The sequence below is a fragment of the Podarcis tiliguerta genome (assembly GCF_965153285.1).
Source record: "Podarcis tiliguerta genome assembly, chromosome: 10".
Taxonomy (NCBI): Eukaryota; Metazoa; Chordata; class Lepidosauria; order Squamata; family Lacertidae; genus Podarcis; species Podarcis tiliguerta.
This window is the reverse complement of record NC_139543.1, coordinates 9734124-9758952: the sequence shown is the minus strand read 5'-3', so window position 1 is coordinate 9758952 and position 24829 is coordinate 9734124. Positions and strand designations below refer to the sequence as shown.

Genomic DNA, 24829 nt, shown 5'->3' with positions numbered 1-24829 from the left:
GTTATATTTTACATTTTAGTGTATTTTTCATCTTTGTAGGAAGCCACCCAGAGTGGCTGGGGAAACCCAGCCAGATGGGCGGGGTACAAATAATAAATTGTTGTTGTTGTTGTTGTTGTTGTTATTTAGCCAACAAAAAAACCAGCCAGTTAGCAAGCAAGCAGTATACACTCATAATCAAACAGAAAATGAATGTGTTTGGCTCTGACTGATGTATTTGTTTCACTGTAAGCTTGTTGCACATAGATAAAACACAATGTAAGTGTTATTAAATAGAAAATGAAGGACAACTGTCTACCTGTAGGGAAACTGCTTATAGTTACTGGTTCCTTGTTTTACTTATTAACACAGCCTAAAATAATCCAGTGGTTGATGGAAGATTTGGGAGGGTTAGAAGTTAAGGGGAGGAATCAAATGGAGTATGGAAATGCAGAGATGTTGCAAGTCAGGCATAGGCTGGGTATGAAGAAAGAAAAACAAGCCATTTTAACAATAACCAATTGTAAATCTCAATGGCTGCTATATGTGTCTTTCAAATTAAGCAACTACACTATACCTAGTAGAACTTTTATTTTTAACTGGAGCTTCCAAAACATTCAAAGCTCAGTATTCTCTTCCAAGTAAGAATATGTACATAAATCCACTGAGCTAGTTCACATGCAACACTAAACCATGATTTGGCACCATATGCACAAAATAGAATGAGCCTGACAAAAGGTTTGCACATTCCCTTCTCAGCTGGCAGAAAAACTTCGTTGCACTTAGTTTCCCTTCAAAGAATCCTAGCTTACTGTAATGTATGAACAAAAGGTTGTCGTTTAAAATGAACTCTGCTTAGTTTAACAAACCAGTTTCACAACCCATGGTCTGATGTTATCTTGTTTAGATGTTGACCAGGGTTTGCTTCAAACCATCGTGGGTAAAGGGACCCCTGGCCATTAGGTCCAGTCGTGACCGACTCTGGGGGTGCGGCGCTCATCTCGCTTTATTTGCCAAGGGAGCCGGCGTACAACTTCCAGGTCATGTGGCCAACATGACTAAGTCGTTTCTGACGAACCAAAGCAGCACACGGAAACGCCATTTACCTTCCCGCCGGAGCGATACCTATTTATCTACTTGCACTTTGATGTGCTTTCGAACTGCTAGGTTGGCAGGAGCTGGGACGGAGGAACGGGAGCTCACCCCATCGTGGGGATTCGAACCGCTGACCTTCTGATCGGCAAGTCCTAGGCTCTGTGGTTTAACCCACAGCGCCACCCGTATCAATGTTTAGACGTTAACCAGGGTTTGCTTCAAACCATCGTGGGTTTGTACATAACATGCCAGAATTCTTTGAAGTGAAGCTAAACACTAGAAAAGTCATTCTCCCAGCTGCATGGGCGAAGAAGGGGAGATGAGAGCAAACAAGCCCAACGCTATGCTCAGACTCATTTTAGCTTGCGTATGTAGTGTTAACCAAGGTTCAATATCACATGCAAACCAGGCCATAGCTGCAGACTGTAGAGATGAAGACTTGGCTAAGTGTGTGCAGGATTTATGTGGCAATTATTGCAGTCAAGTGCCCAAAGGGGGACTTTTCTTCATCTCACAATTAACAGTTCCCTGGTTAAAACAGACAGCATTCTTTGCAAACGTAGTTTTAAATGGTACCTCTTTTTCTTCTTCTTTTCTTTTTTCTTCAGTTTTTCCAAGTCTTTTTTCGCTAAGTCAATAATCTCGATTGTCTCTTTATCAGAGGGAAGCATCGAAGCAGAAAATGCAGAGGGGCCACCAAAATACGTTGACCTCGTTGAGGCCCTTGACAAGTTGCGGCGAAGATTTTCATTCACTGCCTCACTTTCCAGTAGTTTTGCCCTGGGCACAGAAAATTGTAGAAATGAAAGCGGAAACGGAGAATGTCAGTATACGTTTTTGTTAAATATTTTTCTCAAAGAATATTCAAGGTTCTAGCCAACTGCTTCACACAAACATTTTTTTTTAAAAAATAAAAATACAGTGGTACCTCAGGTTAAGTACTTAATTCGTTCCGGAGGTCCATTCTTAACCTGAAACTGTTCTTAACCTGAGGCACCATATTAGCTAATGGGGCCTCCCGCTGCAGCCGTGCCACCGAAGCACAATTTCTGTTCTCATCCTGAAGCAAAGTTCTTAACCCGAGGTACTATTTCTGGGTTAGCGGAGTCTGTAACCTGAAGTGTATGTAACCTGAAGCGTATGTAACCTGAGGTACCACTGTACTAAAATGGGTTCCTGGGGTGCCCTATGTAAGCAATATTATATTAATGCCAGATGTTTTCACAAGTGATGATTAAGCACCTTGTTCCAATGTACTGTCTTGCTAATGTATTACAGCAGCAGCAACACAACTTAAAGACTAATAAACTTATTTCATGGAATCTTAGAACTGTAGAGGTGGAAGGGACCAGAAGTATCATCTAATCCAATTCCTTGCAATGCAGAAATCTTTTGCCCAACGTGGGAATCCAACCTACAACCCTGAGATTAAGAGTCTCATGCTCTACCAACAGCTTTCATTAGATTCATAGAGTGGGCAATAAGGGAATACATTTACGGGTGCATGTGATCTGCTTCAGATATAATGCTCAAATATGGTTCTCCGTCTTAGCTGAAGGCTAAACAAGCCAATGTCATAAATCTTGATTTGAAATTTTCTCAGTTCAGTAAACCAATAGTCAACTAACCACAGTTTGTCTAGGTTTGAACTCAGCGCTTACTGTGGTTAGCTAAAAATGGAATCCAAAGCTTCTGTCCTTCTCCTTGAGGCCATACTAAATGAAGAAAGGGGACGTATGAGCACATGAGCAGCGACATTCACAGACTGCTAAATCATGGTCTACCATTTCCAAGCAAGGTCACACACTCACTAGCGGTAAGAATAAGGCAAACAAAAAAAGTGGAGTCCTTTGGTGTGTCCCACTCTGATACCAAACACAGATTAACCGAAGATCCGGTGGAAAATGCTCACGGAGCTACGTGAATCCACTTAAGGCAGCTCAAATACAGGAACTGATAATGTTCTGTTCTAATTATACTTTCTAGAAAGTCAGCTATTTAATTATTGGACAACTGCTGTTCAGGGTCATTAGAAATAACCTTGGGATGAAGAACAATGCTTTTTAGAGCCATGGTGTGTGCTGAACCACTAACAAGAGTCCTTCCGCGTTACACATATAGACAATACATTTTAACCACATCGACTGGTAGAGCTACACATAGATTCTACATTCTAGGGGGGAAACACAAGCGAGACAAAATCACAAAAGATGTCAAATGAATAATACCTGAGATCCTCAATTTCCTTGATGTAGTTATGAATCATGTTGCTGATTTCTTCATTGCCTTCTCCTTTAAAAAGACAACAACCAATATTAGAGTGTGTTTATTAGAATGGCAGACAGACATTGTTCTTATCAGGATTGCATGGGGACCAGCATTTAATATTCAGAAGGGGAAATTAAATCTCCACCTGGCCCACCCATGAGGCAAGGTGAGATGACGCCTCAGGTGGCACAATCCACAGGGGCAGCAGAACCAATTTCCAAGGAATGCATTGCCTGCTGTTTCTGTCGCTGCACTCTCCCTTTGTGCCTGATGTAGATCTTCACTCCCAAAATGTATTGGGCCAGCCCTGTGCCAAGGGGTTCACAGGAAATATGGATTTATGTAGACAAATCAGTGGTAAGTTACAGGGAATCAGGCAGAGGGCCTTCTTGGTAGTGGTGCCCTCCCATCAGATGTCAAAGAAATAAACAACTATCTGATGTTTAGAAGACATCTGAAGGCAGCCCTGTTTAAGGAAGTTTTTAATGACTGGTGTTTTAATGTATTTTTAACCTTCTGTTGGAAGCCGCCCAGAGTGGCTGGGGAAATCCAGCCAAATGGGTGGGGTAGAAATAATAAATTATTATTAACATTATTACTGAATGTGTACAAGAAAGGGTTAGTTTGCAGAATGTACGGGGGGAAGGAACAGTTCGGGTTTACTCAAATTGTCTATGTTTGGGAATGGGCAGAATGTAGATAGGGATCCACCGGGGATCTCTGGGCAATTTGCAGTAGATTGGAAAGGGTTTCCAATTCTCTCTTGATTAACAATAGCAACAAACAGGCTGCTGAAATGAAGACTTTTGTGTGAGGGTTTTTTTTGTTGTTTACCGTATTTTTCACTCTATAGAACACACCGGACCATAGGACGCATGGGATCATAGGAGGGGGAGAACAGGGGGAAAAAACTTTTTCTTGTTCTCCCCCTCTAAAACAAGGTGCGTTCAAGGTGCATTCACCCAAGCTTGTGGGGCTGGTGGTGGGGGGAAGCGCTGCTTCCCCCCACCGCCAGCCTCAAAGATCCCTGAAGCCTTTGGAGCACAGCACCCCGCTGCCCTGCAGAGGCTTTGCACGCAGCCGTCCCCAAGCTAGAACAGCGAAATGGAGCGCTCCGCAGCGCTCTGTCTCCCTGTTCTGCCTTTGGGCTTAGAGGCGCAGCCTGCACTCGCTCTACAGGACGCACACATTTCCCCTTAATTTTTGGAGGGGGAAAAGTGCATCCTATAGGGCAAAAAATATGGTACTTGTTTATGCCGTTTATATGCCAAAACAGCTTCTAAGCAGTTTGCAGCTATAAAATCAATTACAGAATATGTGTGTGTGTGTGAGTGTGTGTGTGTGTGTGTGAGAGAGAGAGAGAGAGAGAGAGAGAGAGAGAGAGAATGAAATATATGCATATGTATGCTTTGTTCTTTGTTCAATTCTGGTAGTGAAAATAAATTTCATAGTTCAAATTGTGCTCAGGCATGCCCTGTTCTTTAATTGTAGCTGCATGTCTTTTGCACCTAGTTTTAGCTGGCAAACCTTTGGGTTCCAGTAACACACACACACACACACACACACACCCCTAGTAGATCTCACAAACCTGAGGTCTGCACTCCCTCTGCCTCTGTGCATTACTAACTTGAGGAAGCCCCTATACTTGTGAAACAAGGAGGTGAACAATGGCCAAGAGCCTTTGTAGACAAAGTTTGATACATACAACGTTTTTCAGCGAGAAGAGGACACAGTACCTGCTCTGGCCAGGACCTGGTTGGCCTGATCACTCACAAGCTGTGTGATTCGGGCTCTCAGTGCATCAATAGTCTCTTGCATTGCCTTTATCCTGACTCGGAGGTTGTTGTTTTCTGTTTGCAGCATGGCATTTTCATGAAACATGTCATTGACGCTTTCCATACCTTCCTCATCAATAATCCTTTTGCCCTAACAGATGATGAAGACAAATTACACATTGTTAATGGATCTAGGTAAAATGACTTGATGGCTAGAGCAGGGTGAAAAAGAAACCCATTAGTGCAAGGATTTTTGTTTGTGCCCTCCATCCCCAATTCTGCTGCAGAGGTTGGGGAACCACTGGAGCAGATTTAGAAGGAAGTAGGGGAAGGAGAGAGCGAGCTCCGCTGTGCAAACGTGAATCCTTACACTGATTAAAGCACATCGGATACAAGTCCTGGATTTTAGCATTTCTGAGCAGAAATGAGTCAAGATTCGGGGCTTTGTGAGAAGGTCTCCAATAAGTTTATCAGCAAGCGAGGTTTAGTATAAACCGTTGCTACACTGGTCCTCAATTCTGGCAAGGTTACATAAAATCTACCCAGAAGTTCACTGGTTCCAAATGTGCCACAAATGCACATACAATGGTACCTCGGGTTAAGTACTTAATTCGTTCCGGAGGTCCGTTCTTAACCTGAAACCGTTCTTAACCTGAAGTACCACTTTAGCTAATGGGGTCTCCCATTGCTGCCACCGTGCCAGCATGCGATTTCTGTTCTCATCCTGAGGTAAAGTTCTTAACCCGAGGTTCTACTTCCAGGTTAGCGGAGTCCGTAACCCGAAGTGTTTGTAACACGAGGTACCACTGTATATTACATATGTGGTGGGAGGGCCAGAACATTCATGACAGGCACGGCCAAACTTGGCCCTCCAGATGTTTTGGGACTACAACTCCCATCATCCCTAGCTAACAGGACCAGTGGTCAGGGATGATGGGAACTGTAGTCCCAAAACATCTGGAGGGCTAAGTTTGGCCGTGCCTGATTTATGATTTTCGGAGACAAATTAATAATAGCATACAGCGGGATTCACTCTCTCCTGTGTTATTCTTATTTCACTGGCTTGCGAAGCATATCCCTGCAAACCTGATATTTTTAATCAGGTTTTTGCCAACCGCAGAAAGGACAGTGTGGACCCGCAGTTGGAAAGAGTCACAAGCTCTGTCTGTTAGGAAATGGCTACTTAAATGTCTGGAGCTAGCAGAAACTGATATATGAATTAGCTTATCTGGCTTACAGGAAACATTGGAGTTTCCAGAATGTAAACTAAGCTTTGCTGATGGAAACAAAGTACCCACTTGTCCCACTCTGAAGCATATGGGGTTTTTTTTAATTAAAAAAAATCAATTATATGAGGAACACAGGCCTCTCTTTACCATGGAAGGAGGGGGAGAGGAGGAACAAACCTGGACATGCAAAATGGTTTAATGTAGCAGCCAAGGACTACTGAGGAAAACATCATAATGAGTATTACCGTTTTATACTCCATGAGTTCCATCTGGAGCCGCGTGATTTCGCTCCGCAGAGCATTAATCTGCTGGCTAGCCCTGTCCTGATTAACCATCACCTTGTTCTTGATATTTCGTGCCCGGTTTGCATACTTCAAAGTGTTCAAGGTTTCCATGAAATCTCTGTCTGAGGGGCTTACGCAGGCGATCATGACGGTTTGGCTGCAGGTTAGAAACAGTCCAGGTTTTATCAACGGAAGCAAAAAAAGCAAGGGCAGCGCTGTGTGCCACTGCTACATATAAACAAAAGACGATAAATGCACTAACATGCTTCATCAGAACTTTAAAACCAAGCAAAACTGTTTTTTTTTTGTTCCCAACCAAAGGTATGTGAAATGTATCCAGAAATTATTTGCACCTTACTAATAATACAGCAGAAAAGCTTCTTTCTAAATGAATAAATAAATGAAAGTTGCAGCTCGCAGCATTTTAACAAGGCACAATGGTGAACACAGCTGCACAAAATGAAAATCACGAGTGTATCAGCTGATGAATTTCATCTCGGGCAGAAGACCAAAACTGACCTATTTTTGTTTCTTTATAGAAGCTGCTGGAAGTATAGCTGTATCTTGTAACACTACTCTGAAGGCCTGTGCACTTATCTGATCCTATCAAAGTATATATACACAGGCATATCTGCAAGAAGCTCCAAGCAATGAAGTGAATATACTTAGCAAAACACCATATGGGTAGCAGTGGGTTAACTCTTAGAACGTTAACTGGGCTGAGAACAAAACACAACCATAATATTATGTCGGTTTGTCCATAATCTGAAGTGCTGACTATTAAAATGCTCTCCGATTTTAGTAGCAGATTACAAAGCATCCCAATGAAAGTGCATAATTATGTGTGGAAATGCCACCTTGTGGAATTAGTCACAAATACATTTCCACAGGATCTTTTGTTTGTTCTAGTCCCCCTGCCGCCAACCCACCCCTGCTATTATGGCTCTCCGGTTTTTATTTTTTGCTTACACTGCAATTCATTTTGTCCCTATCACTCAATAGTAAGTTGTGACCCTTCCCAACATCCTCCACCCTCCTCTCCAGCAAAAATATACTATAGCTTAAGTAAGGAATGAATGAAAAATTGTTACCCATCTGTATTATTACACAACACCATGAATTTGTCTTATTGCAAGTTACAATCTCTGAAACGGAGACTGCCTTCTTGCCTTTACTTTAAATATTTTCACTCTGCATTTATATTTTAAAAAAATAATAATCAAATAGGCTAGTTTAACATCAATGCTTATTTGTATTCTGAATACAGTAGTACGTCTGAGGGTTATTTTAGATTAGGCTTCTTTGCAGTGTATACCAATTGAATGTGGTCAATATTCAGCAGATTTAGATGCATGAATAAGGTTTAGCACAGCAATGTACTTATTTTCATTTGCGCCAAAGGCACTTGCACTGCTGGACTGAACAGCCATCTTTCAAAAGCAGCTTGTTCTTTCAGTGGCTACAGTGGAAAAATAAGAAATCAGAAGCATGTGCATAGTTTCACTTCACTGGAGCCATTGGGTTGGAGCCAAAGATTGAACAGGCAGGAGGCTGCTTGCACAATCGGTGGTGTGTAGCGATAGTGGGGACCTGTTAATATTTTTGCAGCAGGGCCCCTCGTCTGCAAATCCGAGAGTGACCCAATGAGCATGAAAGGGGAGCTTTTAAGCCACTATATGCTCCAAAACTAAGCAATTAAGAACGGTGAAAACACAAGGGGGCTTGTTTCAAGATAATGGTTTGCAAGTTCTGTTACGTCCAATGGCACCTAATGGAAAACACTATCTGAAAGAAGATACTACAAATCATTTGCCCATGTATGTGCACAGAAAACAGCAGATCTGGCTGAAAGGCAACACGCAGATCTGCACTGAATGTTGCAATGCACCCCTAATTGTTATTACTGTAAGATTATTGTACAGTATCAGAAGGGGCATGGCTGTGTAGGGGCATGGCTGCATCAACGGAAGTATAGCGTCCCTATTAAGGGAAGTGAAGAGTCCTGCTCTCTTCTGCCTTGGTCAGACCACACCTGGATTACTATGTCCAGTTCTGGGCACCACAATTGAAGAAGACCATTGACAAGCTGGAACATGTGCAGAGGAGGGCAACCAAGATGATAAAGAATCTGGATTTTGCAGGAGGATGGGATCAAAATTAAAGGGAAAAGTATACAGTAGGTATTCCTACAGAAGAATCCCAGTGCTATTCCTGTGGCAAAGCTTAAGGTAAAGGTAAAGGGACCCCTGACCATTAGGTCCAGTCGTGGCTGACTCTGGGGTCGCGGCGCTCATCTCACTTTATTGGCCGAGGGAGCTGACGTACAGCTTCCAGGTCATGTGCCAGCATGACTAAGCTGCTTCTGCTGAACCAGAGCAGCTCACGGAAACGCCGTTTAACTTCCCACCGGAGTGGTACCTATTTATCTACTTGCACTTTGACGTGCTTTCGAATTGCTAGGTGGGCAGGAGCAGGGACAGAGCAACGGGAGCTCACCCTGTCAAGGGGATTCGAACAGCCAACCTTCTGATCAGCAAGTCCTAGGCTCTGTGGTTTAACCCACAGCGCCACCCGCGTCCCGTGGCAAAGCTTACTAACTCTTTAACAAACTGGCTGAGTTGAGGATTCTCAACTGCACATTCTCTCATTAAGTTGCAAGTGTTAGAGTTCTACAGCACAACAAATTCAAGGAAACTCTTGACTTCTAAATGGCCTTGTTTTTGAAGCCTTTACTGGAAAACCACTCCCTTAAGCTTTCATCCAAATGAGGCTTAACTGCATTACCGTCTCTCTAAAAGGGGTCTAAGTAAGTATTCCTATTAAACAGATCATTTACTTGTGCTCTACGTTAGTTTGTTTTCCCTTGTGAGTTTTTTTTAAGTCCGTGCTACTGGATTTTAAAAGGGGTAAGTGGTAATTTCCTCTTTTATTTATGGGGCTGCATCATTCTCCAGGCAACCCAGAGCAAAAAGATGAAATGTGCTACCGTGTTTTCTCTGCTGAGGCAGAAAAACCAATTCTATTAATTCAGCTCAGCTATACGAAATAGAGAGAGAGAGAGAGAGAGAGAGAGAGAGAGCGCCAGTGTGGTTCTTGTTTTATTGTATTCTAATACACTTTAGTTCCATGAATAGCAAATTAATCAAAATTATCGTGACATCTCTTTCAAACATGGTTTTAAATAAAAAAATTGCTTATACCTGTTTCCTCCAAGGGAGTCTTGCAACAGCCGTGTTAATTTTGAATCTCTGTATGGTACGTGAGTGACCCTCTTGCTCTTATCTCCCAGTGCACTTATTACGTTGCCCAACGCCAGCTATAAAATATGCAACATTTGTTTTAATAAAATTCTGCCCCCAAAAACCAGCACCACCCAAAAACATACATAAGTATTGACACAATCAGAATCAGCAGCATTGTGCAGAGTCAGAAAATGTGAGGGAGAGAACAGTACAGTCAGCAGAACTATACTTTGCCCTTTTTTCCACTGCGGTAGCTTTCACTGTCAAAGACGCAAGCCACTGTTCTATTTTAGAAATGAGTTGCCCCTTTAGTCACAAGACTTGATGCAAGGGAAACGGCCAGGAAAGCTTCTCCTGCAAATGGAATGCATCCATCTCTGCATCCCAGGCAAGGTAATCATGTACAGAACCGTTTTCCCCAGTACAGAGTTGGCTCTGGAATATCTTTCAGGCTTACTTTTGTAAAAAAAGCAACAACCCCCCAAAAAACCAAGTATAATTTAATATCAACATTTTTCGCTCCAGTGTCAGACAGTGTAATGTCGCCACCTCCAATAGCAAGTCAAAGTCAACGTTTATGGCAATGCAGTGTTTATAGCCACTATATTGCAGTACAACTATTATACCGTAGGGAAGCAATTCCTGTTTCATCAAGTATCTCAATTATAGGGACATGACGGCTGGGCTAAACTGCAACAACTAAATGAAGAGCCCCGTGGCACATTTAAAGAGCTGTTCGTTTGTAATGGCATGGTGGTAGAATGCAAACAGTGGGACAAACATTAAAAAGTGGGACAAACATTAAAAACTAGCCACAGTTGACTAGTTACATTCCTCACATAGCTTTGAAATAATTGGCAAGAATGAGATCCAAGCGCTGCAATCCTTGGTCCTGTGCATTATGTATATTTCTGCCTCAGGGATTCTTCTAAGGTTTTAGTATTGGCTTATGAGGCCATAAACAGCTGGGGGAGGCCCTATTAAACATGACATGGCTTGCAGACATCTATCTCACTGTGGTACAGAGAAGGAATTTCTCCACGCTGGTGCCTACTATGTTGAATTTGCTCCCTTTGGAAAACAGGTTGGCACTAACTCTGGGGCTGTTCCATTAAAAATGTACCTATTTTACCTGGGTATTTCCTGACCATTAATATCAGTTCCTGGCATTTCTGCCTACTGTAAATGATATTGCTATTTTAACTCCTGTTTTGCCGTTATGGATTTTATTGTTGTATTCCCCCCCATTGTCTTAACAATAATAATAAATAATAATAATAATAATTTATTTCTACCCTGCCCATCCAGCTGGGTTTCCCCAGCCACTCTGGGTGGCTTCCAACAAAGATTAAAAATACATTAAAATGTCACACATTCAAAACTTCCCTAAACAGGGCTGCCTTCAGATGTCTTCTAAAAGTCAGATACAGTGATACCTCGGGTTAAGTACTTAATTCGTTCCGGAGTTCCGTACTTAACCTGAAACTGTTCTTAACCTGAAGCACCACTTTAGCTAATGGGGCCTCCTGCTGCCAGTGCACCGCTGCTGCACGATTTCTGTTCTCATCCTGAAGCAAAGTTCTTAACCCGAGGTAATATTTCTGGGTTAGTGGAGTCTGTAACCTGAAGCGTATGTAACCTGAAGCGTATGTAACCCGAGGTACCACTGTAGTTGTTTATTTCCTTGACATCTGATGGAAGGGCGTTCCACAGGACAGGTGCCACTACCGAGAAGGCCCTCTGCTTGGTTCCCTGTAACCTCACTTCTTGCAGTGAGGGAACCGCCAGAAGGCCCTTGGTGCTGCGCCTCAGTATCCGCTCCTTCTTACTGCCTGGTGAACTGCCTTGATATTTCTTATTTAATGAAAGGTGGTATGTAATGATTTTAGGAAACGAGGAGGATCAAAATGCCGGCACGGTAGTACTTACTAGTCCGCAATTGATGGAAATGCCTTCTTTTGCTCTCTCCCCAGTGGCCCCTGTGCGCTTCAATCGCTCGGACCCTGCCAAATCCACAAAATGAAACTTAGCAGTAAGGGTTTCAAACTCATTTAGCTGAGATGACTCCGATATCATTCTGTTATCTGTCATGTTGTCCTGTGGTGAAGAAAGAAGACCGGTGAGGCTGCAAAGAGAGCAATGTGTTTTTAAAGACCAACAAAATGCCTCTCCCTATTTAAGCCATGCTCCCAGCAACACAGGGCAAAAAGAGAGGAAAACAGCAAATGTGGGTCCATTAAAATCCTCTTTAGGAAAGCAAGTTTTAAAAATCTCTGCAGAAGAAGAGACAATGAAATTGGGGTGCGGAAAAGAATACAACTGCCTCTATGCTTTCTCCTGCTCCCTGAGAATTACAGACAGCATTCACTAGATGATAAACTAGAATAAAGAAGCTATTATCCTAATTAACCAGAGTCCTAAGCTAGAGCCATATACAGTGGTGCCTCGCAAGACGAAAAGAATCCGTTCCACGAGTCTTTTCGTCTTGCGGTTTTTTCGTCTTGCGAAGCAAGCCCATTAGCGGATTAGCGCTATTAGCGCTACTGGCAGTTTAAGGGCTAAAAACGGCTTTTTAAGGCTTAAGGGATTAGCGGTTTTGCTGCTAAAAGGCTTTTAGCAGCTTAGCGCTTCAGAAAAAGGGGTTTTGGAGCGGAAAAAACCCCCGAAAATTTTCGTCAATTTTCGTCTTGCGAAGCAAGCCCATAGGGAAATTCGTCTTGCGAAGCACCTCTGAAAACGGAAAACCCTTTCGTCTAGCGGGTTTTCCGTCTTGCGAGGCATTCGTCTTGCGGGGCACCACTGTATTAAGCTGAAGGTTTACATTTAAAATAATTTTTACAGTTTGCACATGTGACCCACTCTTGCCTCTAGGTAAATAAGTTTTTGCATTGTTTCAAAAAGCTGTGATGTCTATTGGATCTGAAGCGACAGCGGGACTCTTCCAAACCACCTTCAACTCTTTAAAAAAAAAATCCATCCTTAGGAAAAAAAAGACCCTGTAATATTTCCAGCTACCAGTAGAGGGAGGAAATGTGAGTTGTTCATTAATGTTTCAGAAGAGAAGGCTCAAACTCCAGGCAATAAAAGTATGACCTCATAAACCACTTCTCCATAACAATTAATAGGCTTCAGAATCTACAATCTTGCCACTGACAACGAAATTTTTAGCAAACATTTGTTATTAGCATGAATTATTTTTCTTTAAGTGAAAGGATTTTTGTACAGCACTCGAGAGGATAAATGGCAAAAATATAAATTATCCTGACATCTGTCGTCATAAGCACACTACAGTTTTCACGTAGCTGAAACGTTTCCAGTATATAAACAAAAGGGCTTGAGAAAAATATGTTCATAATGGCAAAGAGCTTTCTTTCTTTTCTGTTAACTCAGCAGAAAGCAAGCCAAAGGCTTTCCGCTCCTGTGACCACCCCATTTTCATTTTAAATGCATACTTTCTATTTTAAAGCCAATTAAAACCAAGGTTCACATCTTCAAACATATGCCTACATGCATGGATGGATAATATATTTTGGAAGCGAAGCAAATCCTTCTAATAAGCATACTTCGCATGTTTTCAAATCAAATTAGATCGCTTTTAAAAAGGAAGCTGAACCACTGAAGGACTGATACTGTTCATGGTCACAATGTTTGTAATTTAAAACAAAAGTGTTCCGTACTTGCCAATTCCTAACATAACATTTTATAATATAGTATTTAGAACCTTTAGAACTCCTATTAAGACTCCAGACACATCAAGGACAAGGGCCCAATTATTTCTTAGTGCACTAACCTTTAGGCTATGGAAGTTTTAAGTGTAAATATACTTTCCTTACAGAGATATCCCCCACAGCTTATACAAACACACACAACTTTAAACGCACTTTCAACTTCCCCAACAGAACTAAACTCTAATCTCACAATATTTGGGAATGTAACTGTCAAATATTTGAGTTATTTAGACCCAAGACCTACAGTGCAGGATGGTTGAGGCCTGTAGCAACCGAGGCAGATCTGTTGCCATGGGAACAGGTGGACATCTCAATCAATTTGATTTTAAGTGTAAGTTATTTAAATACAGTGGTGCCTCGCAAGACGAAATTAATCCGTTCCGCGAGTCTCTTCGTCTAGCGGTTTTTTCGTCTTGCGAAGCAACCCTATTAGCGGATTAGCGCTATTAGCGCTATTAGTGGTTTAGCAGCTATTAAAGGCTTAAGGGATTAGCGGATTAGCTGCTAAAAGGCTATTAGCAGCTTAGCGCCTTAGAAAAAGGGGGTGGGGAGTGGGGAAAAAACTCAAGAATCGCAAGACATTTTCGTCTTGCGAAGCAAGCCCATAGAGAAATTCGTCCTGCGAAGCACCTCTGAAAACGGAAAACCCTTTCGTGTAGCAGGTTTTCCGTCTTGCGAGGCATTCGTCTTGCGGGGCACCACTGTATTATAAATGGAAGGATGGCAACGCTGTCTAAACGTAGGTGGACCTTTGAATTACTTAGGCCTCGTATCTTATTACTGCAACACTTTCTTGTACCAACTACTACTACACTTTCTTGTACCAACAGAATCCTTGAGAGGCCGTGGGCTATATGGAAAGAGCCAATATGGCATACAAAATACAATATGGCATCTCCAGGAGAGCCAGTGTGGTGTAGTGGTTAAGAGTGGTAGACTCATAATCTGGGGAACCGGGTTTGCGTCTCCGCTCCTCCACATGCAGCTGCTGGGTGACCTTGGGCTAGTCACACTTCTCTGAAGTCTCACAGCCCCACTCACCTCCACAGAGTGTTTGTTGTGGGGGAGGAAGGGAAGGGAGAATGTTAGCCGCTTTGAGACTCCTTCGGGTAGTGATAAAGAGGGATATCAAATCCAAATCCAAACTCTTCTTCCATACAAAAAGGGCAATGGTGGCATGAGCCACCATTCTAACATCACACTGCAACAATTCCCACACCAACTTAAGAAGGTGGACCATGAAAATCAGTTTTGGCTATTACTCTAATACAAGATATTCCTCCTGGGTACACACACACACTGCAGTGTTATTGGTTTTTTTCAAGACAAAAATAGCATAATACATACCGCATCAATTGGAGGGCAAACTCTCGTTTGACACAAGTGGACAGTGAAGATGGCATGTGAACGTGAGCTCTGAACATTCATCTGAGTGCTGGCAGTGGTTCGAGATAAAGCGCCCAGCTTCAAACACTGCATCATCTGTAAAAATGGTGGAGAAAAGGATATATGGCTGAAATTAAACCTACACACATACACTGGTCTTGAAAGATCTACATTGGCTCCCAGTACATTTCCAAGCACAAGTCAAAGTGTTGGTGCTGACCTTTAAAGCCCTAAACGGCCTCGGTCCAGTATATCTGAAGGAGCGTCTTGACCCCCATCTTACAAATCAAAGAGAGCAGCAATTATGCCTGCCTTTCATCTCTTTCACTTATGCGTGCGGGGGCCTAGAATGTAACCCCCATATAAGTGGGGAGTCACCTGTACTGTATTACTAAGCCTGTTCTTGGGCAAGGGTCAATGTGGTGTAGCAGTTAGACTGAAACTATAACCAGGGAGCTCCAACATCAGCCAGTGATCTTGCACTAATCCCTGTTTCTCAGCCTAACCAACCACTCAGGGTTGCTGCAAGGATAGGGAAGAGGGAGGGCGAAATAATGCCTGCTGTCTTGAGCTCCTGAATGGAAAGGAAGTGTTATGTACTGAAGTTCTCACCCTGGGCCAGAAGGGGGATACTGTAGATAGTTATGCATATGAAGGATCGAAAGTGACGTTCAGTGATTGGATAGTTTTAGAAAGTTGCAACAGTTACGATTGTTCTGGAGCTCTATATAAGCAGGCTGACTGAGCTCCTCAGTTCAGTTCTGTTCCAGCTTACAAATAAAGAGCTGCTTTGGAAGAATCGCTGTGTCGTCTGATATGTTCGCCCACAACGTAACAGGAAGAATATCTATATCTGTATCTATATTGAAAAACAGATACATACACATACACATACGCACACAGAGAGTAGTATGTTCTTTTACAAAAGCTATCTCATTTTCATTGAGAATAAAAATATTACCTCAGATTCTGAATTTACAGTCCGTGTTGTGACCCCCACCGTGTATATTCCACCCGCCGAATCTTCGTGGATTTTTATGTTTGATTTTTTGTTCTTTGAATCCATGTCACGCGTTGTGTCGAAGAGATCAAGCACTTCTTCATTGTAAAGCTAATTTGAAAGAAAAAAGAGGCCAACATCAGCAAGGAAAATATAATTAACACAAAATTCAAGATGTACTGTGGTTTGACCAAAATAATTAAGACACAGTTTTCCCTATCATGGCTGCTGGGTATAGTCATCCTCCAAAAACATGACTGGCCAACAATGACAAAGTTTGCTAATGGAATTACACAAAATAGTTCAGGACATTGTGAGCAGGAGAAGAATATGCTATGTTAAAGCAGGTTGAGCAGTACTTAGAAAATGACACAGGCTTATGTTTAAGGAAATCCTACACAGAATAGACCAACTGAAATCAATTAACCTAAGTTAGTCACATCCATTGACATCAGTGGGTCTACTCTCAGTAGCATTGACTACCACCCATAGCAAGTAAGGGGTGGGTGGGAGGGTGTTGGTGCCATATCTCCTGCCCAAGTCTGGGGTATCATCACATTTGTCCCTCAAATTTTTTGAGCGTTTTGCTTATCTGCAAAAAGTTGCTTCTCGATGCAGAACGGGGAGCAAGTTGCACTATTCCACATTTCTCTCCATTTTTATTCTATAAGTGTCTCCCATTTCCATTTTCCTAAACTCATTCTCATACAACCAGTGAAAGTTTGGTAGAGCCAAATTTCCCAAAAAATACAGGGCCTATTAAGATATTACACTTGACCCACAGTAGTATTGGGGGTGAGGGGGCAGAGGTTTGCTTCCATGTTGCTCTCTCTAACTCTTACCTGAGAAATAATCAAATTGAACATGGGAAGCCACATTGATTTGAATGCAGGATAGTATCTGACCATGAGAGCTAAACCCTCTTTAAGGGCAAGGGAGAAAACAACATCAGAACAATATTGTGGTCACAATGAGGTACGGTAAAGGTAAAGGGACCTCTGACCGTTAGGTCCAGTTGCGGACGACTCTGGGGTTGTGGTGCTCATCTTGCTTTACTGGCCAAGGGAGCCGGTGTACAGCTTCCGGGTCATGTGGCCAGCATGACCAATGCTTTCAGTGAGGTTCTTCAGATCCTTTGTACTCTTTAATCTTTCTGTAAACACAGTATGCATGTTCCCCAGAGAACGGTGCAAGGATGCAAATGCTCTTCTGGGCCTTTGCATGGGAAATGAAGCAGGACGAGAATTTCCATAACCACTCACCGACTGCATAACGGAACAAGGTTCGTGGCCAATGTTTATTCGCTAACCCTCAGAGAGGCATTTAATGCAAACTTGTTCTGACTTTCAACAAGCAGATTTGCCATGCATGTTACATGCAGACCAGGACCTTCCAGACAACAGAATGAGACACTTGAAAGATCATTTTGATTTGGGGAGTCTCCCAATTAGCAGTTCTAAGACAATATTGAAAACACGATTCAGCAGGGTTTATACTGCATAATTAGCTGGCACCAGTTTAATCTGTCAATGCAATGAAAAGTATCTAAAAACCGAAAGCTTGGATATATTTAGTGTTTTGCGGTGAAAGAGGATATTGTTTTACATATACTTGGTTCCTAGAAGTAAAGACATTGCATCACTCATTATATCATCTAACTAGCACTTAAACTTGTCAGACCTGTTAGCTACTGATAGGGATACAACTTCATCTTCTTCCTTTTCCCCCCATATTTCTATGAAGAGTGCCTCTTTTTTAAAAAAAATGGCAGCACTGTAAATGCTTTTTTAAATGAAAAAAAAGTTAAGCATTCCTCCAAGGCTTGTTTTTCTGGACAAAGTGATTTGCACCTCTGTTTCTGTATTTTAAAATATAACACAGAAACACTTTGTGGCAGACGTTTTTGTTAAAATACATAGAATCTATTTTTGGAAATAGTAAGTATAAACATTCTACAATTATCAGCTGAAGATGCACTGGAAATCCAAAGTCACTAAAAATGGCTTTGTTTTGCTTACAAACTATCAGGACCCTGGGGGAGGGGGAAAGCAACTGTTTAACTATCAAAGAGTTTGGAAAACAAAGTCCAAATTAAGGAGAACTAAGGGGCTGCCTTTATACTGTGCAGTTTACGATTTGTTCTTCTGGACAAATATTAGCCAGAAAGCTTAAATCCAGTGCACTTAGGTCAATAGCAACAGGTATAGACTAGTCCAACTCCATAATGTATTTGGTTAATATTTTGGCAGAAATGCCAACAGCAGTACAGCGATAATTCCCTGCATTGGAATTCAAGCATCTGTAACTTGGTTACCCTGCTGTTGCTAAACTCTAACTGAGAAGGGCATTTAAAAAATAACTCCCATTAGAAATGCAAATGTAAAAGTGGCAAATACAGGTCATTGGCCTTATTCAACAACGCCAAGAGGGGGGGCATCTTACTGACCTCAATTAATAAAACATATTTCCTAAGCTTTAGATCAGGCGTCATAAATCATCTGAGCTGTAGTAAAAAGGGCAAAATGTCCTCTCTCTCCACCCTTGTGTGGGAGTTAAATAGTTTGCAACACTATAATTTTACGATGTTCCAAAACATAGATTTCTAACGCAAGATAAGCAAATCTCAACTTCCCTGCCATTCTTCCTGCCTAAATTACATAATAAACAATAATAAACATATTGCCACACTTCATTCCATTGGGTTTTCTGCAATATTTAAATTTTATGTTGACAAAACAGATTTAAAATTTACCTCCTTGCCAATCAAAATTGAATACGTTGTGATTAGGATGCCCCAATATCTTTGCTACATGGGGGAAATAATAATTACTATGAAAGCTTACCTCTAAGAACTGAGCATTCACTTTAAATTCTGGAGGTGGAACCCCTTGTTGAATAGCTGCATGCGTTTTTCCTTCAATACATTTATACAGGTGTTTTACAGCTCGTGGTATAATGCCCTGTTCCTCTTCCATTATGTTAACATCAAATCCAGTCCCCATGGTATATGTTTTACCAGCTCCTGTCTAAATTTAAAAGACCAAACAGCATTAAAGTGCAACGAAATAATGTTTATTATATACATCTTAACCTAGGGTCAAATAACACGAAAAACACTCTATTGCTGATCAAAAAGACTTCTGACTCCAGCAGCTCACTTTACAACTTTCTAAATAGGTTGCCTCAAGAAAAAAGTAAGATCTGTGCAGCATTTTGAATGGCATAAAAAACATATGGACTGCAGAAATGCATAGTGAATGGAGGTGAGGATCTAAATCACCACCACCTGCCCCCCAGGAAACAAGGGGTGATATTCCAGGAGTCCTGCTAGCTCAGGGGTCTGCAACCTTTGAGACAAAAAGAGCCACTTGGACCCGTTTCCGAAGGAAAAAAACCTGGGAGCCGCAAAATTCGTCATTATAAAAATAACTTTTTTGTCACTTTTTTATTATTTCTTTGTTTGACCACTCAGAATTACTCCTCCTCATAGAAATAAACATTAAATTAACAAGTTACCTTTTTTTGTGTGTGTGTTCTTCACTCCCCTTCAAAACAGTGACCAGCGTACATGCCCCCTTTCAATGCAGTGACCAGCGTACATGCCCCTTACAATGTAGCGGGCGGGCAGGCAGGAAGGCGACATCGGGACGGTGCGTGACTAACGCACACACCACCCCCATGCGACGTCACAGCCAGTACAGCGCCCGCCACAGTGGGGAGTGTCGGGGCGCACAATGCGCCTCCTCCCCTCACTAGTATCCGCCCCGGAGCCGCAGCAAAGGTGTAAAAGAGCCACATGCGGCTCCGGAGCTGCGGGTTGCAGATCCCTGTGCTAGCTGAAGCAGGATTAGACTGGCTTCCTATCCATAAAACACATTTCCCAACGTTTTGCAGTGGTTAAAAAGAAAAAGGGAAACCGGGTTATTAGGTAGATTATGTCATGCTAAACTTAATATGAAGAAAAGGGTGTGTTAAGTAACATACTGCAGGAAAATAATGCTCCAAGAAGGCAGCCACCCACTGGAACTCCAAAATCACCCTCTCCTCAATCTAGTAGACCATCAGGTGTCAAAGCATCAGGACCAAACAACAGAACAACACAGTTGCTTAGGCAACATGTGGCTGCCTGCCCGCCCTACAGTAGCAGTTCCCAAGCAGTACTGGGACCAAAACACTGGAAACTAATTTAAAACCCCTGGGAGGAAAACTCATAACTTGTTTTTGTTTTATTATGTATTTTGAAGCTCTCGTTTTGTACTGAACCGCCCTGTGATCTTCAGATAAAGGGTGGTATACAAATGTAATTACTGACAAATGTGGACCTGCCTGGTCAGTGCCTGGATGTTTAGGAGACTGCCAGGAAGAAAAGATAAAAAGAACACAACTTGACATCCCAGTATTGATAACAGAGATAACCATCAGTCAAGTCATTTGAGCAGGAGTAGCTAACTTGTGGCAACTCCAGATACTAAAATGCTCTCAGCATCCCTGGCTATATCGAAACAGCATTTATGCCAAATGGGGAGAGGAGGGACAAAAGTGAAGAGGAAAGTCCAATCTGAGCTGGACACATCCTCTTTTGAACAGACCTATTAGAATTCAGGGCCACTGTAATTCAAGCTGAGGGATTGCACTTCTGAGCACCTTCTGCCTCAAATGTACTGCTCTGCACCTGCTTAAAAATACATCACTGTTTTAATATACCCAAAAATGAGCCTTGAAATCTTGATAATTCTCCCATGTTGAAATCTATTTGTTTTCAGCTCTACTAAAAGGTGAAATTCAAGCATACCTGCTTGAATTATTACAAACACTCCTTACGAGCAGCTTTAATTTTTTTAAAAATTCGGAACATTGTTTGGATTCTGACTGTTATGTACTGAAGTTCTCAGCCTGGGCCAGCAGGGGGATACTGTAGATAGTTCAGGTCCACATATGCAAATAAGGGATAGAAAGTGACGTTCAGTGATTGGATAGTTACAGAAAATGGTTACTGTTGCATTCTAGTTGAGCTCTATATAAGCAGGCTGGCTGAACCCTTCAGTTCAGTTCTGTTCTGGCCTGTGAATAAACAAGAGCTGACTGAAGAATCGCTGTGTCATCTGATATGTTAACCCACAACTTAACACTGTCAGGGAACTGCCATCGGCTCAGAGGCGAGAAATAGAAGGGCAGTTGTGTTATAGGGAGCCTCCGAAAATCTTGCAAAGCAGTTCCTCTTCCAGGGAGGAGGAAAGCCCCACCTCTAGTGGGGAAGAGGTGCAAGGACCAGAGGATGCTGGTGGGAGCCTTACCACCGCTCCTGGGCAAGGTGGACAGGAGGGAAACACGCCCTTGCCATCACCCATCCTGCGCAGTAGCCTAAGGCACAAAGAGGGAGGGAGAAGGTTGGGGGAGGTCCCAAAAAAGACCACTCCCAGATTCTGCTAGCGATTGAGCCAGACATGAGCTTTGGGGCTCTTCACTGTAAATAGTAAAGGTAAAGGGCCCCCTGACCCTTAGGTCCAGTCGTGGCCGACTCTGGGGTTGCGGCGCTCATCTTGCTTTATTGGCCAAGGGAGCCGGCGTACAGCTTCCGGGTCATGTCGCCAGCACGGAAACGCTGTTTACCTTCCCGCCGGAGCAGTACCGATTTATCGACTTGCACTTTGACGTGCTTTCGAACTGCTAGGTTGGCAGGAGCAGGGACCGAGCAACGGGAGCTCACCCCGTCGCAGGGATTCAAACCGCCGACCTTCTGATCGGCAAGCTCTAGTCTCTGTGGTTTAACCCACAGCGCCACCCGCATCACTGTAAATAGTTTGCGCCAAAATAAAACCTGTAAAATACGGGTTTGGAGTCCTGCCTGCTTACTCTCGAGCAATCGCAAAAGCCATCTGACAGAATCACTGAAAAGCAAACAATTAATTTTGAAACTTCGTAAAGTTTACCTGCCCATAAGCAAACACGGTAGCATTGTATCCTTCAAAGCAGCCTTCAATCAGTTTTTCTATGCAGTGTATATAGATTTCTTCTTGCTGGGATTCAATATCAAATACATAATCAAAGGTGAAGGCCTTATCTTTCCCCAGGAACACTTGAGGCTCTCCAGGTGTGACAGATGTGCAGATATGGCATCCTTCAATCTTTTCTTTGGCTAGTTGAGGTCTGATTCTGGGGTGGGGTGCGGGGGTTGGAGGAGGAGGAGAAATAAAATGCCAGATATTACATCACTGGAACAGAACACAACTTAACGCTTCTTATTTCAAGAGTCCCCCAATAAATTTAAATCAGATATGCCCAAGAGGGACTGAAGTCACGCAGAATACTCACCGCTCACCTGCAACAATGGAAAGGATGATCTACTTAATATTTAAGGACAAAAACAACCACCATTAGGCACCCTTTCTGCTGTACCAGTGGAATTCAAGTCTCCAAGGTGACTTTGTCCTTCTCAAGTTGGCCTGGTTGTATTCTAAGATTACAGTCCCATTTACGTTTTCTCATGAGTAATCCCTATTGAACTCAGTGGGATTTCTGAGTGAACTGTCATATAACTGGTAATTAATAATTTACAATCAGCCAATGAAAAAAGCCATGGCAGAACAGAGGACAATCAGGCCTAATATATCCACATTATTTTCAAAGTGCAGAAGCCTGCCAAAGATAACAACATTGACTTGAATAGACCTACTATGGTAACAAGAATAGAAGGGAGATTATTTCAATTTAATTTTAAAAGCCTTTGCCCCACGGCGGAGTAAAAACAAATTATTTTTGTTTGTTTTTTAAAACAAGTAGACCTCAGATGCTCAATAGTTTAAGAGGAGGTTATTCTAGCTTGGATTATATGGTGCAGCACTAAGCTAACAAGGGCCTGTTTCATCTCCCAAGCAGCACAAAAACGACAACCTAGTTTTATCATTATTTGTGAAAATCCTAACAGACATTAACCCAAACATGAGCATAAGATTTTTTTTATCTTTTTTTTTTTTTTTTTTTTTTTTTTTTTTTGCTACCATTTAGAAAGTTACTTGTTTCCACAAGAACCCAACTGGAATTCATGGTAACTTCTGGGCAAACAACTTGTCATACACAAGTATGTTTTTATTTAAGACACAACTTCAGTAGGCTGCAATTCTGCTTAGGACTGCCACCAGCGTGTGTGTTTGGGTGTGTGGGTGTGGGTGGGTGTTAAACCATGGTCTGAAGCTCAACATCAAAAAGACGAAGATTATGGCCACTGGTCCCATCACCTCCTGGCAAATAGAAGGAGAAGAAATGGAGGCAGTGAGAGATTTTACTTTCTTGGGCTCCATGATCACTGCAGATGGTGACAGCAGCCACGAAAATAAGAGACGCCTGCTTCTTGGGAGGAAAGCAATGACAAACCTAGACAGCATTTTAAAAAGTAGAGACATCACCTTGCCAACAAAGGTCTGTATAGTAAAAGCTATGGTTTTCCCAGTAGTGATGTATGGAAGTGAGAGCTGGACCATAAAGAAGGCTGATCGCCGAAGAATTGACGCTTTTGAATTATGGTGCTGGAGGAGACTCTTGAGAGTCCCATGGACTGCAAGAAGATCAAACCTATCCATTCTTAAGGAAATCAGCCCTGAGTGCTCACTGGAAGGACAGATCGTGAAGCTGAGGCTCCAATACTTTGGCCACCTCATGAGAAGAGAAGACCCCCTGGAAAAGACCCTGATGTTGGGAAAGATGGAGGGCACAAGGAGAAGGGGACAACAGAGGACGAGATGGTTGGATAGTGTCTTCGAAGCTACAAACATGAGTCTGACCAAACTGCGGGAGGCAGTGGAAGACAGAAGTGCCTGGCGTGCTCTGGTCCATGGGGTCACGAAGAGTCGGACACGACTAAACGACTAAACAACAACAATGTGATTTGATTGGATTGTTAAAATGGAAAACTTAATAAAAATGATTTTTTTAAAAAAAGGAAGTGACTTCATGGCATGCATCTGCCTTCAATATGTGGTTTGAAACTTACCACCACCATTTCAAAATCTGATACAAGCTAGGTAGTTTGTATCTATAATATAATGAATCAAATGCCAATCGCACAAGGGGCGCCAAAGAAATTATTCTGAATTTACCTAAGATTGAATGTAAAACAGCACATTTCAAGAAGTCTGGGGTTTCACCCACCAAGCACAAGTTTTAGCTCAGTTGCTAGATCATAAGACTCTTAATATCAAGGTCACGGGTTTGAGCTCTATGTTGGGTAAAAGATTCCTGCGTTGCAGGGACTGGACTAGATGAAACTCATGGTCCCTCTTCCAATTCTACAATTCCATGGTTCTATGAACTTGGACTTCTTCAGAACTGTAAACATAGACTGTGCAGCTGCAGTGATTGATGACAGACTGTGAATTCAGCTTCTTTGTGTCTGGTAATGAATTACGTTTTTCCATCAATAACTGGAAACATTTGAAAGCATCTAGGAGCAATCCTACATTGGGAGTTAGAACAATATAATGCATTTCCCTTTCACTTAATTCCACCCCCAAATTTTACACACAAATGGCAGAAAACGTGCAGATGATCCAACAATAAAAGCTTCACAACTACAAGGTATCATACCACACGTCATGACAGCCCATACAATAGTTTATTTATAATACTATTGTCAATTTAATCCCTTTCCAAGTAGTCAAGGTTAGCACATGTCCTGAGCAAAACCTGCAGTACATGATGAAACTGGAAGAACCATTTATGACTATTCTTAAGGGAACAATAATTTTTATTTTTTTAAAAAACCAAAACACGCTCCAACAACCTGTCCAGTAGGGAAACAAGTTTACAGTACGGAAGTCTGCTGTGCCAATATAAACATACATGTAACA

General features: G+C 42.2%; 1 protein-coding gene across 16 annotated transcripts in view; it reads right to left on the bottom strand.

Annotated features, from left to right (window-relative positions):
- Nucleotides 1-24829, bottom strand: part of KIF21A (kinesin family member 21A) — a 101794-nt gene that overhangs the window by 50941 nt on the left and 26024 nt on the right. For all 16 annotated transcript variants that reach the window (XM_083399318.1, XM_083399322.1, XM_083399311.1 and 13 more), the window contains exons 2-11: nucleotides 21917-22139; nucleotides 18830-19012; nucleotides 15948-16097; nucleotides 14948-15082; nucleotides 11802-11969; nucleotides 9831-9946; nucleotides 6592-6787; nucleotides 5079-5268; nucleotides 3303-3366; nucleotides 1651-1854 (exon numbers count right to left, since the gene is read on the bottom strand). In XM_083399318.1, coding sequence (XP_083255444.1) covers nucleotides 1651-1854; nucleotides 3303-3366; nucleotides 5079-5268; nucleotides 6592-6787; nucleotides 9831-9946; nucleotides 11802-11969; nucleotides 14948-15082; nucleotides 15948-16097; nucleotides 18830-19012; nucleotides 21917-22139 — 1629 coding nt within the window. The remainder of the gene's footprint in view (nucleotides 1-1650; nucleotides 1855-3302; nucleotides 3367-5078; nucleotides 5269-6591; nucleotides 6788-9830; nucleotides 9947-11801; nucleotides 11970-14947; nucleotides 15083-15947; nucleotides 16098-18829; nucleotides 19013-21916; nucleotides 22140-24829) is intronic.